This window comes from Helianthus annuus, chromosome 9 (assembly GCF_002127325.2).
Source record: "Helianthus annuus cultivar XRQ/B chromosome 9, HanXRQr2.0-SUNRISE, whole genome shotgun sequence".
Taxonomy (NCBI): Eukaryota; Viridiplantae; Streptophyta; class Magnoliopsida; order Asterales; family Asteraceae; genus Helianthus; species Helianthus annuus.
Window position 1 is genome coordinate 11,715,330 of NC_035441.2, and position 16,590 is coordinate 11,731,919.

The 16,590-nt window shown below is 35.9% G+C and overlaps 1 protein-coding gene across 1 annotated transcript; it reads right to left on the minus strand.

The window, feature by feature from the left end:
- Positions 1 to 5,610: 5,610 nt before the first annotated feature.
- On the minus strand, positions 5,611 to 8,935 carry LOC110877162 (disease resistance protein RPV1). The gene is made up of 2 exons (XM_022125334.2): positions 6,042 to 8,935; positions 5,611 to 5,880 (listed from the first exon to the last, which is right to left on the minus strand). Exon 1 carries the CDS (start codon positions 8,407 to 8,409, stop codon positions 6,157 to 6,159), a length of 2,253 nt encoding a protein of 750 aa, XP_021981026.1. The 5' UTR covers positions 8,410 to 8,935; the 3' UTR covers positions 5,611 to 5,880; positions 6,042 to 6,156.
- Positions 8,936 to 16,590: the final 7,655 nt, after the last annotated feature.

The window sequence follows — 16,590 nt, forward strand, 5'->3', positions numbered from 1 at the left end:
AGATTTAGTACAATTGAAGTAGCAATTGCAATGTACAAGATATATGCAAAACTAGCAGGATGTTGTACGGGTAGGGTACTTCAAAGAAAGAAAAACATAGACACAAAGTGGCAAAAGGGTAAGGTATCACGATTCTATTTTCCGCTAAAAAAAGGCGACGCAACTATGGATGATTCGTCTATCGAAGAAGAACGTGACGAAGAAACGGAGTCCGGAACTGAAGAATTAGAAAGCAAAGACAATGTGAGCGAAATATAGATTCGTTAAAAACTTTCATTTATTTAATTCCAATGTTTCTTTTGTTTTAAAACTCATACCAGTTGGTTACATATTTCCTTAATGTTTCTACTACTTTTTTTCCGGTTTGCTCCATCAGTTATTATAGTCCTTTATGTATATATTCACCATTACATTCATTTATAACATTAGTTTGCATGTATTTCATCTTCACCATTGGATTACTACACAAATGTTTTTGCCTCACTACACTAATGTTTTTACACCAATTCACCAACATAGCTTTAGTAACACATACCAGTAACATGTATACACAGATACATTATGTTCATTATCAATTTTTTTTTATCTTAATACACTGATGTATTATAAACAACACGTAAGTGTTTTAATTACAATACGCTGGTGTATATTACATATGATTATACTTTATTTGACACATATAATACAAACTCAATATACAAAATCCCAGTCGAGATATCTTTTAACGATTTAACATCATACACAGGCCATCAAAACGTCCAAATCACCAAAAACACACAAAGCAGCAAATAAAAACTCGAATTGTGCATCACAAACATATTTTTAACAATAAAAACCGTCTATCGACTTCTAAACAAAGTATCTAGCAACGTTTTATAAACTAGTGTCACAATTGTTATTGTCTACCATGTAAATGTAAGTATCAAAAGTCTTTGTTCATCTTGTGAAATGCATCCACTTCTGCCAATATTCTTTTACGGCGTTTATTTGCATATGAACATACTATTTTTGCAAGATATTTTTTCCGTAATCGTGTCAAACACGCCTTCTAAATCCTTTTGAACTTTTCTGGATGTTCAGCATCGTCATATCCAGCCCTATTCCACCTTTGGTTTGAAACACCATTTGCCTGCACATACTCCATAAAATTAAACACTTGTACTGTCACAATAATACTTATGGATACAGTTTATACTTTGGTGTACACTTGTATGTTCACCTGTGTACAACAGTCTGTACACATGTGCACAACAATGCATTATATAAGTGTACACTATCCTTTACACCTTATGTACAATATTATATTACACAAAAGTTACATTGGTTTTCTAAAACTGCATCCTAGTGTTCAACAAATCATTACAGGTAACAATTACTTTACTGTTATGTTAACATAATGATGCTCTGAGCAAACAATATATGAGTTGTTTCATCATAGACATCCAAAACAACTTACTTTTTCTTAACCGGATCAAACACATATATTAATAAATTTTATAAATAAACTAAATAAAATACTTACAAACCAAATTGTGTGGCAGAAAAGCCATGGAGTTGTTCCGTTTGTTATATTAGACTCTTCATAATTAAGCATCGAAGCAAAGCAGTTGATAATCTCATCTCCCATCCACACATTAGGTTAAAAATCTTTCATTTGAAAGTACATTAAACCTATTCCGGACTATGTTAGGAACACCATTTGCCTGCACATTATCCGTAAACTTAAATGACCTAACAGTCTTAATATCACCGATCTATATTCCAGGTTGCAGACAAATAAACAACCTTTTGCACACCTGTGTATCGACTTCTTATACACATTTGTACATAGTGTACAACCCAAGTTGTAGACTAATAAAAAAAATCCCTTTACATATGTGTACAACCCAGTTTATTAATAACCCTTCATAAAAATATACAAATGTGTACATCACCGTATACACATGTGTACACGGTGTGTTAATAAATATTCATAACCCAGTTTATTAATAAAAAATACTCTGTTCATATGTGTACAACCTAGTGTACAGTCTTCATAAACTTTTTCCCCAAATTCAATATAAACAATATAATACACAAGTATACATCAACGCTCTACATCTCTGTACTAACAACTCATCAGAAAAACGCCACATATTGTCGGGGTGATGATGATGAAAAAAAAAACAGAGTAAAATTAACAAAAAAAACAGAGTAAAATCAAGAATTTAATTCAATTAACCCTAGCCTATAACAACGCATTGCTATACAAATAATTTTCTTGCTCAAAACCAACATCAGACCCCAATTATATGTACATTTAAACACTGAGTGAACGAAACCCCAGCTTCCGATTACATAGCATCAAAGGAAATAGAAATTATACACAATAGGATACGTACCAAACTAAAACATCGTACCTTTGCTTGGATTCCGATGACTGAACTCGAAGATGTGTATTCCGATGACACCTTGTGTATCGACCGTGGCAGCATGTTTTTTTATTGGATTCTGATGACTGAACTCGCAGATGTATACACGTCGTACCTTTGCTTGGATTCCGATGACACTTTGTGTATCGACGGTGGCGGCAATCATTTGCCGGTGGGATTCCGATGACACCTTCTGATTTTCTTGTTTTAATAAGGAGATTATAAAACTAAAAGATGCGATGATTACTCCTCATTTTCCTGGTTTCCAATGTTACATTTAATGGAAAGTTACAATAATACCCTTGTGAGAATTATTTATTACTGAAACATAACATAATAATTACAAAAATGTCATTAATCTTAGATCTCATCATCTACTAAATCAAAAGTCAAGATTTGTTCATTTTGTTCACAAATAAACTCTAGAACCCTACCCTACCCTATATATATATATATATATATATATATATATAATTTAATTGTTATACCTTTTTCTTGAATCTTTCATTTTTGCGTTTACATTAATCTTTTTCTTAAATTTTCTTTTCGTTGTTGAATTTTACCCAAAAACATTTAATTAACTTTTTTCAATATTGATTAAAAAAATTTTTACTTAAAAATGAATTTTAGAAAATAAACATTTACTTGTGAACTTTTTAACTTTATTTTCAAATTCTTTATATTTTATAAAATCAGTCTTCTAATATAAAATCCATAATATTAGTAAATACTAAAAAAACTGAAGTTATATTTACTAGAAAAAGGAAAAAGTTATAAAAGCCTAATGATTTAGTGATAACTAAACAAAAAAAAGTTAGGGTAATTAGTTATATAGTAATTAATAATTAACTAGATTTATGACTCGCGCGTTGTGATGAACTTATTAAACGGGGAAAAAATAGACGACGTAAACACACTGAACCACACACGTACGTTGCCCTTTGTTAACTTGCAAAATTTAGAACGAAGCGTATAACAAAACGTAAAATCGTTGAACCACACACACATTGTAGCGTGTTAAGTCACAACATTTAGATCTAAACGTAAGACAAAAAAATTTGCAAAATATGAAAAACATAGGGGAATAAAGTTGAAAGTAAAAAGGTTGTGAGGTTAAATTGCAAAAACTATAAACTTTGGTGTTAAAACTACAAAATCAAGTAGTTTTGGGTTTAAAGTGAAACATAATTTTTATTTTTTTTTGAAAACCCCCAAAACATAGGGTACAATACCTCAATGCTTCAACTTGTTGTAAATTTATATTATGTAAATAAATAATTAGAAAGTAATAATCAATGATAGGTAAAATGTAATAGGACAACACCCTTATTTTCCTTTTTGTTTTTCTATGTATAACTATATCCAAGGTCAGATAAACAAATACAAGCAAATTCAAAATTTTAAGCAATTTTTTCAATATATAAAAAATAAAAGAGTTAATTGCCAAAATCGTTCTTGAGGTTTGGGCAGGTTTGTCATTTTCGTCTAAAATGACACTTTTGTACCAAATTGCCCCCAACGTTTGTAACTTTTTGCCATTTTTATCCAAACCACTAACTTACTTTATTTTTTCTGTTAAGTTGAGGATATTTGGATGAAATTGACAATTATAAAACCACATGGACGATTTTGGCAATTTACTCAAACTCTTTTAATTTTTTTATTTAATTAATTTTGTTAGATATATAATAAAAAAGAATATACATGCAATTTTTATATTTAAAAAAATAATAGCTTTGTCACATAACTTTTATAAATTTTCTTCCAACCACAAACTAAGTGAATTTTTTTATTAAGGCGAATGATGTTTATAAACTAAGATAGAAATTAATTTCCAACTTTTTATATGGATCAGTTTTATAAAAATAAAATCTACTTAAACCTCTGAATAAGTAAAATGCTGATGACCTTATTAAAAAAGGTCAAAAAAAAAAATCTTATCATATGTACCAAGTTTGTAATTCATCTTCTACTCTTTTATATTCGCTCCTAAGAAAAATAGAAGCCAGTGCCCCTCCCAACCCTATCAAATAACGTATCATTATCACCCACCAAATTGTAATTATAATGTTATGAATCAGAAGTTTCTTTACTCAAGCCACTCTAAATAAGTATTAGTTAGTTACCCTCATAATCTTAATTAAATAAATATTTTATTTCTACCAACATATTTCGTAGGTGTTTAACACATTTAAAAAATATGTAGCGTTTTACATTTTTTTTCTATCTCTACAACCGATAAATATACTAAAAGTTGTAATCGATTGTTATTGGTGTGCATATGTGTTGCACAACAATGACTTTTCTATCTTAATTTATAAAATTTAAAACATCATTCACATTAACAGAAAAAATAAACGGAGTTAGTGATTTGGATGAAAATTTATAAAAATTATATGACAAATCAATTAATTTTTTTTTCTAAAAACTCCATGTATATTCTTTTTTATTATATATGTAACAAAAATAATTAAATAAAAGAAATTAAAAAGGGTTTTAGTAAATTGCCAAAATCGTCCCTGTGGTTCTATATTTGTCAGTTTCATCCATATATCCTCAAATTAACAGAAAAAATAAACTAAGTTAGTGGTTTGGATGAAAATGGCAAAAACTTACAAACGTTGAGGACAATTTGGTACAAAAGTGTCATTTTTGACAAACGTGCCCAACCCTCATGAACGATTTTGGCAATTAATCAAAATAAAATATCCCAAATTTAGTGTGTACAATATACAAGAGTTGTTTATATTTTCAAAAGTTAAATGCAAGTTTAGTCTCTGTAGTTTGAGCCATTTTGTCAGTTTAGTTTAAAGATTTTATTTTTCGCATATGGGTCCAAAAATGTTTCACCGTTGCCATTTTTGTCCACTTGATTAACTTTATCTATTTCTTCTGTTAACGAAAAGGGCAATTCAGTCGGAAAATGTAATTCTGTTAACTAGAAGGGCAATAAGGCCATATAAAATGACCGAATTACCCTTCTCGTTAATAGAAAAAATGGACGAAGTTAACCCAGTGGACTAAAATAGTAACAATATAACATTTTTAGACCGGCAGACGAAAAATGAAACCTTTGAACTAAACTGACGAAATGACTCAAACACATAGACTAAAATGGCATTTAACTCTATTTTCAATAAAGAGAAAGTTAGATATCTAGAGCAATGTAATTGACAATATTTCAATAAATTTAAAAAAATAATAACATCATCAAATAGTAGTAAAACAACGTACAAGTACCTAGATGAGTTTTGGTAATTACATCAAAGTCCAGCCTTTCAATTTGTATAAAACAGTTCAAGAGCTTCCCATGCCTAAATCATGTCCAGCCTTTCACGTAGAGCAAATGAAACTTATAACTTCTTGAACAACGCCTCCCATGCCTAAATCACGTCCAGCCTTTCAATTTGTATAAAACAGTTCAAGAGCTTCCATTCTTTCTCCACGCCCAACAAACCCAATGGTTTTCCTGATAATTAAAATGCTCTATGGTCACTCTTACATTCTATAAATCACAAATCAAATATTCAAACTCAAATATGCAAAAATCACAGACACACAGAAATTATAAAAGGTTGCTTACAACACAGTAATTATTGTAACAATGCATTCATTCCTATATAAACATACCTTGAAATCACCAAAACTCTTTATCAACTTGGGGAAAACGAAAATGCGGCACTTGATGTCCTGAACATCATTGATTTATGATTATGCTGGACTTTGAATACTAATCCCTTAGGATTCACAACTCTACGTACCACCGGAGATTGAATCCCGGGATCACTTCCTTCAATGATTCAAAACCACATGACTTAAGCTCCTCCCTAGACCCATTAATACGCAGACCTTTCAATTGATAAATGCTCTGTGGAAGACTACGAATGCCCGTACCATTTATATATATCTTTTTCAAACTTTCCAAACGTCCAAATTCCTCTGGCAAATTCTCAACTCGAATACATTGTCTGAGATCTAAATTTTCTAAACATTTCAGGTTACAGATGTTGTCTGGAATATCTTGCAAGGATCTACAATAACTAAGATCAAGAGATTTCAGATATTTCATCATACAAATGCTATCTGGAAGATGCTTAAGCTCTTCCATCCGCAAAGACAGCTTCTCTAGACTTTCTAACCTGTACAAATCCTTGGGCACCTCTGGAATACCGCCTTCAAGTGTAAGCTCTCTAAAATGTTGTAAACCACAAATGCTTGATAAAAGAGGCTCAAGGTTTTCCTTTGGCAGTTCCTTAACTTGACTACAATAGGAGATATGTAAATGTCTTAAGCATTTCATGTTTCGGACGCTGTTCGGAATATCTCTTAATTGTATACAATCCGTGAGGCGTAACTCCTCTAAACACTGTAATCTGTCAAAATCCATGGTTAACTGCTCCAGAAGCCAACAAGATTTAAGTTCAAGAGATTTCAGATGTTTCATCATACAAATGCTATTTGGAAGATGCTTAATCTCTTTCAAACATAAAATTAGCTTCTCCAGACTTTCAATCTGCCAAAGATCTTTGGGCACCACTTCTGAAATACTGCCATTAAGTGTAAGCTCTCTTAAATCTTGTAAGCCAGAAATGCTTGATGAAAAAGATTCAAGGTTTGTGCAAGCACATAGACCAAAAGAAATAAGCTTCTCAACATTTCCACTCCATGAGGATACAGGTTCAGCATATTTACATTGAAACTGAAACTTTGGCAAATTATTGTTGGGATGAAGTGGGCATATATCTACAGACTCCACAGTTAGTTCTAACTTAGCCATTGAAAAATGAGGATATAAATAGCGTTTGTCAATCAAAAAATGTTTAAACCTTAAACTTCCAGTTAAGTTTAAGTAAACAAGCTTTTTTAGACATCCCACTGGAGCGTGAATTTTTTGAAGACAATAACATCCTTGAAGATTTAACGTCTCAAGATGTGGAGTCATCCCCAAGTTAAGGTTACCCACCTTAGTATCCCTAAGATCAAGAAATTTGAAGTTCGAACATTCAACAGGCAAATGGAGTTCTACAAATTCATTGCATCCTTCGAGACGTAACTCCTCGAGATGTGGAGTCATACCAAGGTTAAGTTTACTCACCTTAGAACCACATAGGTAGAGAAATTTGAGGCTCAAACATTCAACGGGCAAGTGGAGTTCTACAAATTCGTTACATTTGGAAAGATCTAATGTCTGAAGATGTGGAGTCATCCGAAGATTAAGGTTACCCACCTTTGAACCACTTAGATTGAGGGATTTGAGGTTTGGACATTCAACGGGCAAGTAGAGTTCTACAAATTCATTACATTTAGAAAGATCTAATGTCTCGAGATGTGGAGTCATCCCAAGGTTAAGGTTACTCACCTTAGAACCACTAAGATTGAGGGATTTGAGGTTTCGACATTCAAAGGGCAAGTTGAATTCTACAAATTCATTACATCCGACAAGATGTAACTCCTCAAGATGTGGAGTCATCCCAAGGTTAAGTTTACTCACCTTAGAACCACTAAGATTGAGGGATTTGAGGTTCTTACATTCAACAGGTAATTCGAGTTCTACAAATTCCGTCCAGTTAGAAAGATCTAACATCTCGAGATGTGGAGTCATTCCAAGGTTAAGGTTACTCACCATAGAACCATTAAGATTAAGGGATTTGAGGTTGGGACATTCAACGGGCATGAGGAGTTCTACAAATCCACCAGCGCCTGAGAATTGTAACTCCTCCAGATGTGGAATCATCCCAAGGTTAAGGTTACTCATCTTTGAATAAGCAAGATGGAGGAATTTGAGGTTTGGGCATTTAACGGGCACGTGGAGCTTAACAAATTCTTTACATCCTAGAAGACCTAAGGTCTCGAGATTTGGAGTCAGGCCGAGGTTGAAGTTTCTTACCATAGAGCCATAGAGGTTGACGAATTTAAGCTTTGGACATGCAACAGACATTTGAAGTTCCGAAAATTTATAGCAACCTAGAAGATTTAACTTCTCAAGATGTGGAGTCATGCTAAGGTCTAAGGTACTCAACTTTGAACATGTGAGGTCAAGGAATCTGAGCTTATTAAGAACCTATCATAAAAGGAAACAAATATAAGTGTAATGACAAATTATAACACTGTAACGAGTTATGCAAAACCAACTATCAATAATTATTCTACCTTTCTTTCGCTCCCTTCCCAGAGTTCAGAGATTTTGCCCCCAACCATTTCAAGGTTTACGAGCTTATTTGCTTGAAAAGATTTAGGTAAATAGATATAAGGGTATCCGCGCCAATTTAGAGATTGTAAAGTATCTGGCAAGTATTGGTGAACTCCATGATGTTCCCATGTTTTATATCTAGGATTTACAAAAAGAAATCTAAGTTCCTTCATCTTTCTAAGACCTTTCATAATAATTTTCGTATGGAGAACTGCATCATTCAGTCTTATGCTTCTTGTTGCTTCAGTGCCCTGCAAATATGTTGGTGCACTTGTGTCTGTACTTTGTCTGTATTCGGTCTGATATAAACGATGTCCTGATTTATGTTGTAAGTTGACCAAGTCAACCATCCTACCGATAATTGTTATAGGATGCTTATCTTAATGTTAACTGACTGAACAACAAGAGTGTTTTGGCATGACCGTACACTGATATGATTCTCTTACCTTCGAAACTCGCAAAAAGAATGTTTGTATATATTTATTTACTGCTTAACTTTTATTATTTCTTTTAAACAGTTTCGTCGTTTGGTGCATATCAGCACGACATTAGCGGTGATGTCGTTTGATAACACTCAAAGGATTTTAAATTGTTGCCTTAAACTTTATAAAAGCCAAAAAGATTTTCTTTCTACTTTATTTTCGATCGTACGATGTTGGAGCTCAAGTCTTCGTTACCTGAAACCTGACTGAAAACCGAACTGACTAAATCTTCATAAAAGGTCGAAATTTGCATGTTTTGAAAGTTAAAAACTAAAATTGACAAATTTTATTAAACTTTCAAACTGTCGGACGGTGTTTGATTATGACATGGTCATTCGTGTGTCATTTGTTTATACTATATTCCAAGCAATTGTTCTCATTACGCGTTTAGATTTCTTGCATGTGCAGATTCTAAAGGCTAGGAGAACATGGTCGTTGACGAGCTTTGGAATGAAGACACGAAGGCACTCAATGAATGAAGATGATCGAGTTGCCGCTGGCCATCATCATCACCTCAAGGATCTTACTTCATAAAGTTAAAGTATTTCACGAGCATAACTCAAGGGGGAGCTTATGTTAAGGGGGAGTTTGTCAACACACTTCCTACATGATACGGGTAGTTTGTTGATACACTCTCTACTTTCAAGACGTGAAGACTTTGAAGATCCTCCGGCATTGAAGACATGATAGGACATCAGAGTCTTGAAGACCTGAAGACCAAAGACTGTCGAAGTTCCAGACAAGTCTACACTTTTAGAAGAACAAGACAAAGCTTAGAGATCAAAGACAAAGCTACAGCCAAGGGGGAGTTTGTTGGTGCACTTGTGTCTGTACTTTGTCTGTATTCGGTCTGATATAAACGATGTCCTGATTTGTATTGTAAGTTGACCAAGTCAACCATCCTCCGGTTTGACTTGGACAACAGTTGAAAGATGTTCTGATCGAAGGATAGCCTCGAAGGATACACCTGATCCTTCGAGGTGATCGAAAGATATGGTTCGACCATGGTTCGACCATTAGACCTCGAAGGATGATCCTTCGAGGTCCATGCTGATCTTTCGTATGAACTGTGATCGATAGATGATCCTTCGGACCATCTATCAGATCCTTCGATCCAGACCTGCTGAGCTGGGTATATATACCCATGCATGTGTTGAGTTTCGGTAGATAGACACACAGACAGAAAGAGAGAGTATTCTTTGAGAGCATTCTGTCCAAACTCACACACACATCTTAGAGAGTTTATAGAACACTTCTGTAAACATTGAGCTTGTAACCGAACCTTCATTTGCATTAATACGACTAGTGTTAATCGGTGAACTTGTGTGTTTGTTTCTCTACTTGCTACTAACTCGGTTTGCTTGCTAGCTTGGATTCCGCACTCGCTAGTAGGTTTGTATAACAAGGTTTAGGTTCGTAATCCTCCGCGAAACAGGGACCTACAAGTGGTATCAGAGCTAAGGCTCTTAACCTTGTTTAAAACCGGGTTTTTACAAGTTTTGGTGTGTTGAAACACTTGGTTTTGCACCTGTTTTTACTTGGTTTCTTGCATTTTCTTTGAGTAAAAACGTGTCTAAACTAACCGGGAGTGTTTAAAGTGGGTTGGGTAACTTGAAAACTTGTTTTTGAGTGATTTGGTGAATTCCGGCAATATTCCGGTTAAGGTTCCGGTCACCGGTTTCTGGGTTAAGTTTTCCTTTTTGGGTAAATTATCTTTCAAAATCTTGGTTGGTGGGAAAGTTGTCAGCCTGCCATACCCTTTTGCCGAAAGTTGACTTACCAACCAATCACCTTTTCACCAACCCGTCACATCTGTGTCAGTGTGTCAGTGCTCATTCGAAAGATATCCTTCGACATCGAAAGATATCCTTCGACATCGAAAGACAATCCTTCGATCAGTGACAGCTCGATAGATAAACATCTTTCGAGTAGTCCTTCGAAGTTCGAAACATATCTTTCGATCAGGGAATCTTTTCGAAAGATAGTTGTTTTATCTCGAAAGATAAGGATCTTTCAAGTGTGAATCTTTCGAGATTTTGAGTCTTTCGAAGCCAGTGCTCGAAAGTCAACAGTGATCCTTCGAACACTGTTGATCATTCGAACAAGTGTGATCCTTCGGAAGTTAGCTATTCGAAAGATAAGTGTCCGAAAGATAGGGATTTGACTCGAAAGATAAGGATCTTTCAAAAGGGAATCCTTCGAGTTCTTGAATCTTTCGAGATCATTGTTCGAGAGTCAACAGTAATCCTTCGAGTACTGCTGATCCTTCGAACAAGATTATATCTTTCGATTGTGATCTGTTTATTGTTAACAACTTTCTGTGATTGCAGATCTTTCGACCAGGAACCTTCGGCTGTGTGATCTTTCAGGTGGCAATCATCCTTCGTGACTTTGACATAGAATTTATTTTTCTTGTCAAAGATGAATCCGAGTTGGTGGGGAACTCCTGCTCCAGATAATGGTGAATATACAAGTTCAGGTGTCACTCCCTCATGGTGGGGTACACCGGCTCCAGACGATGGAAAATACACGAATACAAGGTCATCTCCATTATGGGCCGAACCTCCCACACCACCTCGAATTACTGCAGAAATGTGGGCATCAGTTATCAATCAAAGGCAAAGTGAACCGAAAATAACAACAACCGATTGTTTTGGCAATCCAATACAAGTTCCTGTTAAGCCACCTCCCACCACAGACATGTATGGAAATCCAATCCAACCACCTCCACCTCCTCCTGCTCAACAACAACAACGTGCATGTTATGGAGGAACATCATCTGCTGGTCAACAATCAAAGTCAAGTACAGTACAGCTCGACACGTCAAGCTTCTCTAAAATCAGTGTAGAAGTGGCTAAGGAACACATGGAGCTGCTTAACACTGTAGTGAGCGCGTACTGTGGGTTGATAGAAGGTCAGATTGGCAACATTAATCTGACACAAGAAGATTACAGGCAGATTGATAAAGAGGAGATGGACTTGATGGACATCAAGTGGGCCTTTGCGAGTGCTGTGAGAAGAGCAAAGGATTGGATGGAGAGTACTGGAAGAACCAGCTTGGAAAGTAAGCGAGATACCAAGTATGGGTTCGATAAGCAGGCCGTTAAATGCTTCAACTGTGGTGAACGGGGTCACTTTAAACGGGAATGTACAAAGCCAGCCCAGCACGGGAATCAAAATCCCTTCAGAAACCAAGGCAATCGGCAGAACAGAAACAATGATCGTACCATGGTACCCGTCAACAACCAAACCAACCGGGCACTTGCGGTTCAGGTAGATGAAGGTTGTGACTGGTCAATCCAGTTGGGTGGTGATGCTCCAGATGGAACAGCATGTTTTGCTCAGATTGTGAAGGAGCTAGTTCACACCAGTGGTGGAGAATCTTCTGCCAGTGGTGGTGAATCGTCTGAAGATGAAGACTCTTCTGGGTACAGCAGAAGTGTTGATGAAGAATCATCCAATTCTGGTGATGATCATGTGGGTGAGACATCGAATGCAGCAATCGATGCAGATATTGATGAACTCTTGGAGGAAGCTGCAGCAGAAACTCAAAGAAGATCTATTCTGGTGGATCAAGCTGCTTATACTTCGTCTTCTCTCCATTCAGCCTTTATGGCTAATGTCGACGGTTCATCAAGTCAGGTATGTGTCGATGAACCCACTGCTGTTAATTGTGATGAATGTGCTAGGATGCATGCTAGATGTGCTGAAATGGAGAAAAGTATGTCTGAGTTGCAAGGCAAACATGATGCTTTACAAGCTAGTTTGTTTGACTTGCAAGACAAACATACTACTGTGAATGAGAATCTGAGTGACTTGCAAAGTAAGCATGACGCTTTGCAAGAAAAATATGATGTGACCTTTCTCCACAATCAGAAATTGACTGTGGACCTCTCTAAATGCACAGAAGCCAACATGTTTTATGAAAACCATGAAAAAGAATTTAAGTCAGTAATTGAAACGTTAAAGAAGGATAAAACTGAACTGACTAAAATGGTTTCAAGAAAACAAACTGATATTAATTTGTATATATCTCGCCTTGAGAGTATGCAAAAAGAGATGGCTTGTGTGAAAACCGAAAGTGATGCGATCCAACTCAAGCTAGACAGTTATTTGAGTTCTAGCTATGTGTTAGATCACATCATTGACGTTCAGAAGGAAAAGAGAGATGTCACATGCATAGGGTACAAGAAGTGTCCACCACCAGTGAGACATAATTATGACGCCATGCCTGATGAAGAGGACAGAGTTTTCTTTGAACCTTCTGTGCCTCTAGATGTTAAGGAGTTTGCTGCAGGACTTGGATACCAAAAGGAAGTATCCTCAGATTCAGATGTGTCAGCAGATACATTTGTGAGTGCTGAACAGAATCAAGATCCTCCAGTTGTGATTGAGGATGCTGATTCGTCTGATGATGAATCTGATGATACTGTCCCAACAAAGTCTGATGCTGTAGTCAAAAATGAGGACATACCTCTTGAGAATCACATTCTATGTGATCCCCCTGTCAAACCCGCTAAGACTGTTGCAACTGAGTCCTCGTCTGAGAAGAAGTCGGAGAGTGTGAATTTGCTGTACACTCTAGTTGGTGATGATAAAATTTACTCAGACAAAGATTTTCCCATTAAGAATGTTAATCAATCCTTAATCTGCAAAGTCTTTGAGAATTCGACGAGTAAGTTCTTGGGAAAGGCAGGACCTAAAGTTACAGTTACACAGTGTCCTCCTATTCCAAAAGCTGAAATTCGAAAGCAATTTGGTAACAAGAAACTGCCAACAGTACCAACACAGCAAAATCACACCAAACCCAAAGGTAAAACACCGGCTCAAGCTAACAAGAAGCCGAACCAAAAGAAGAAGAAAAATGTTAACTTTGTGAAATCGACGGGAACAGACAAAATTGAAAAGTTTGAAAATCAATCTAACTTAGATTTTGTCAAGAAAACAATTGTCGAGAAAAGAAATGAACCAAGCAGTTCAAAGCCTAGTACCTCGGGTTCACAAAGTTTAACATCATCGGCTAAGCGATCACATGATTCTTCGGGGTTTGTAGAACGAAGATCATGTTTTGAATGTGGAACCATTGGACATATTATTCGTAATTGTCCATATCTTCATAAACTGAAAGAGAAAATTGATGCCCCCCATGGTAACAATTACCATAAAAGATCTGTTTCACCAAAACAGGACCCTCGTCTTGTTAAACAACGGGCAAAGAAACAGAAAAAGAAACAACGAAAAGAAGTTGAAAAGATTTTAAAACCGGAGATTATCCAAACAAGACCTGCTAAATCGGATGTTAAACATGAAAAACAGAAGGAGATTTGGATACCAAAACCGGTAACTGTTTCAGGGGGAGCTACATCAATTCCGAATCATCGGGAAATGGATGTTACAATTCTCGATGATGACGGACGACCCAAGTCTGTGAAGGCTTGGGTCCCTCTCTCCAACTAATCTCTGAGTGAGTGTGCAGGAAGTTCCAGGAGGAACTATTGATAGTCTTAGGATTGTTGATAGTGGAATGTCCTTGCACAACATAGGCGACAGAAGAAATTGTTGCCTTTGATGGAGAGAGAGGAAAGAAAAAGAGAATGTGTTTGAATGAAGTTGCAAAATTCGACCAACTGAAGAACGTGCCAAAAATTTGGTCATTCTGGTTTTTGATCGGGTCCACAGGAACGAATGAAGTGAAATGTGTGTCGATGCCTTTGCATGGATTGAACATCCGCACACCATTTCTGAAAGAGAAAGTCAAGACCTTCGCTGGTACAATGTGGAAGACCAGCCGGACCCGGAGGTTTATGAGCTTATTGCTGTCAAGAGACTTTTCAGTAGTTGCAAATTCGACTTTGAAGTCCACACCGGGTGGATATCCAGTTGGGAGAGTGCTTAGATTCCTTGCAATGCACGGAACAGTTGCAGGATACGCCTTTAAATTCTTAATCTCTCCTATACTTGTCGATATTTTAACTGCTTTGTGAATTGTTATTATCTCGTACAGCACTCTTTGACCTGACACGTTGATCTCGGATATCACCTCACAAGTGATTGTTTCAATATGAAACTCATCAATGTTGTCATGGTCCGCACCGCTTACCGACATGCCAACTCATTTTTCCAAAATTTGCTAAATCTTTTCTGATAAAACTTAATTTTGGTAAACGGCATTAAGGTCAAGCAAGAGTAAAACCAACATCGGAAAATCATTTTTGTAAATATCTTTGTGTGTTTTTAAATTTATCTTAGTTTATTGATTTTAGGGGGAGTAAATCCAAAATTCTGAAAATCCAAAAACATCGAAAAATTTCAAAAACACAAAAACAATAGAAAAACAAAAATGAGTTTCCTGGCGAGCAAAAGAGAAAATGATAGTACATCAGTGGTCTATCCAAACCTCTTTAAACCTTAAATGCAAAACGATAAGCAGCTCTATATAAGATGTATCGGTAGGCTCACAATCATTTTAAAGTGTGCAGGGTGATATAAATCTTAATCGACTGAAGATCAGGTGGGAACCATTCATTGGCATATGGTCTTAGTACCGAAATTTCGTTTGATAGATTGCCGAGGTTCTGAGATATTCGGTCTTTATGCTGCTTATCATCTGGGTATCATGGTTGTATCTTTTACCGAAAAATAACGGGGACGCAAGTCTAGATCTTCCATGATACTATACATACGTGTACATATTGCATACTGCATTCGACCTCAATAAGTGATAAACAATCACATGTCCAAATCAAATAAGTGATAAAATATCACATTTTTCCGGGTGTCAAGTTCGTCTCTCTGCTGTACGGAAGTACTGACCTGTTCACGGACTTGCACCTGTGCCCTCATGCATACGAAAATCAAGTTCCTCATCAATAAGTGATTATATCACATAGGGCTTGTTTTTCAAATCAAAATAAGTGAGTATCTCACAATTTATACGGTCAAACAGATGATAATCGGTATACTCACCGGTAAGATGAACACTCGTGCATACCTTGATACGGGAATGTGTCGTGATGTGGATGAACACCGGTCGGTAAGTATAAATCATACCTTAACGTATCCCCTCGACATGATTACATCTGATAAGTTGAGCTTAAGTGGACAACAATACCGATAATTGTTATAGGATGCTTATCTTAATGTTAACTAACTGAACAACAAGAGTGTTTTGGCATGACCGTACACTGATATGATTCTCTTACCCTCGAAACTCGCAAAAAGAATGTTTGTATATATTTATTTATTTACTGCTTAACTTTTATTGTTTTTCTTTTAAACAGTTTCGTCGTTTGGTGCATATCAGCACGACATTAGCGGTGATGTCGTTTGATAACACTCAAAGGATTTTAAATTGTTATCTTTTAATTTCAAAAACACGCCTAAAATCCTTGTTTTAATATAAACTTTATAAAAGCCAAAAAGATTTTATTTCTGCTTTATTTTCGATCGTACGATGTTGGAGCTCAAGTCTTAGTTACCTGAAACCTGACTGAAAACCGAACTGACT

Coding starts and splice junctions, on each gene's coding strand:
- LOC110877162 (XM_022125334.2), bottom strand. CDS start 8,409: ATGACTCCACATCTTGAGAAGTTAAATCTTCTAGGTTGCTATAAATTT.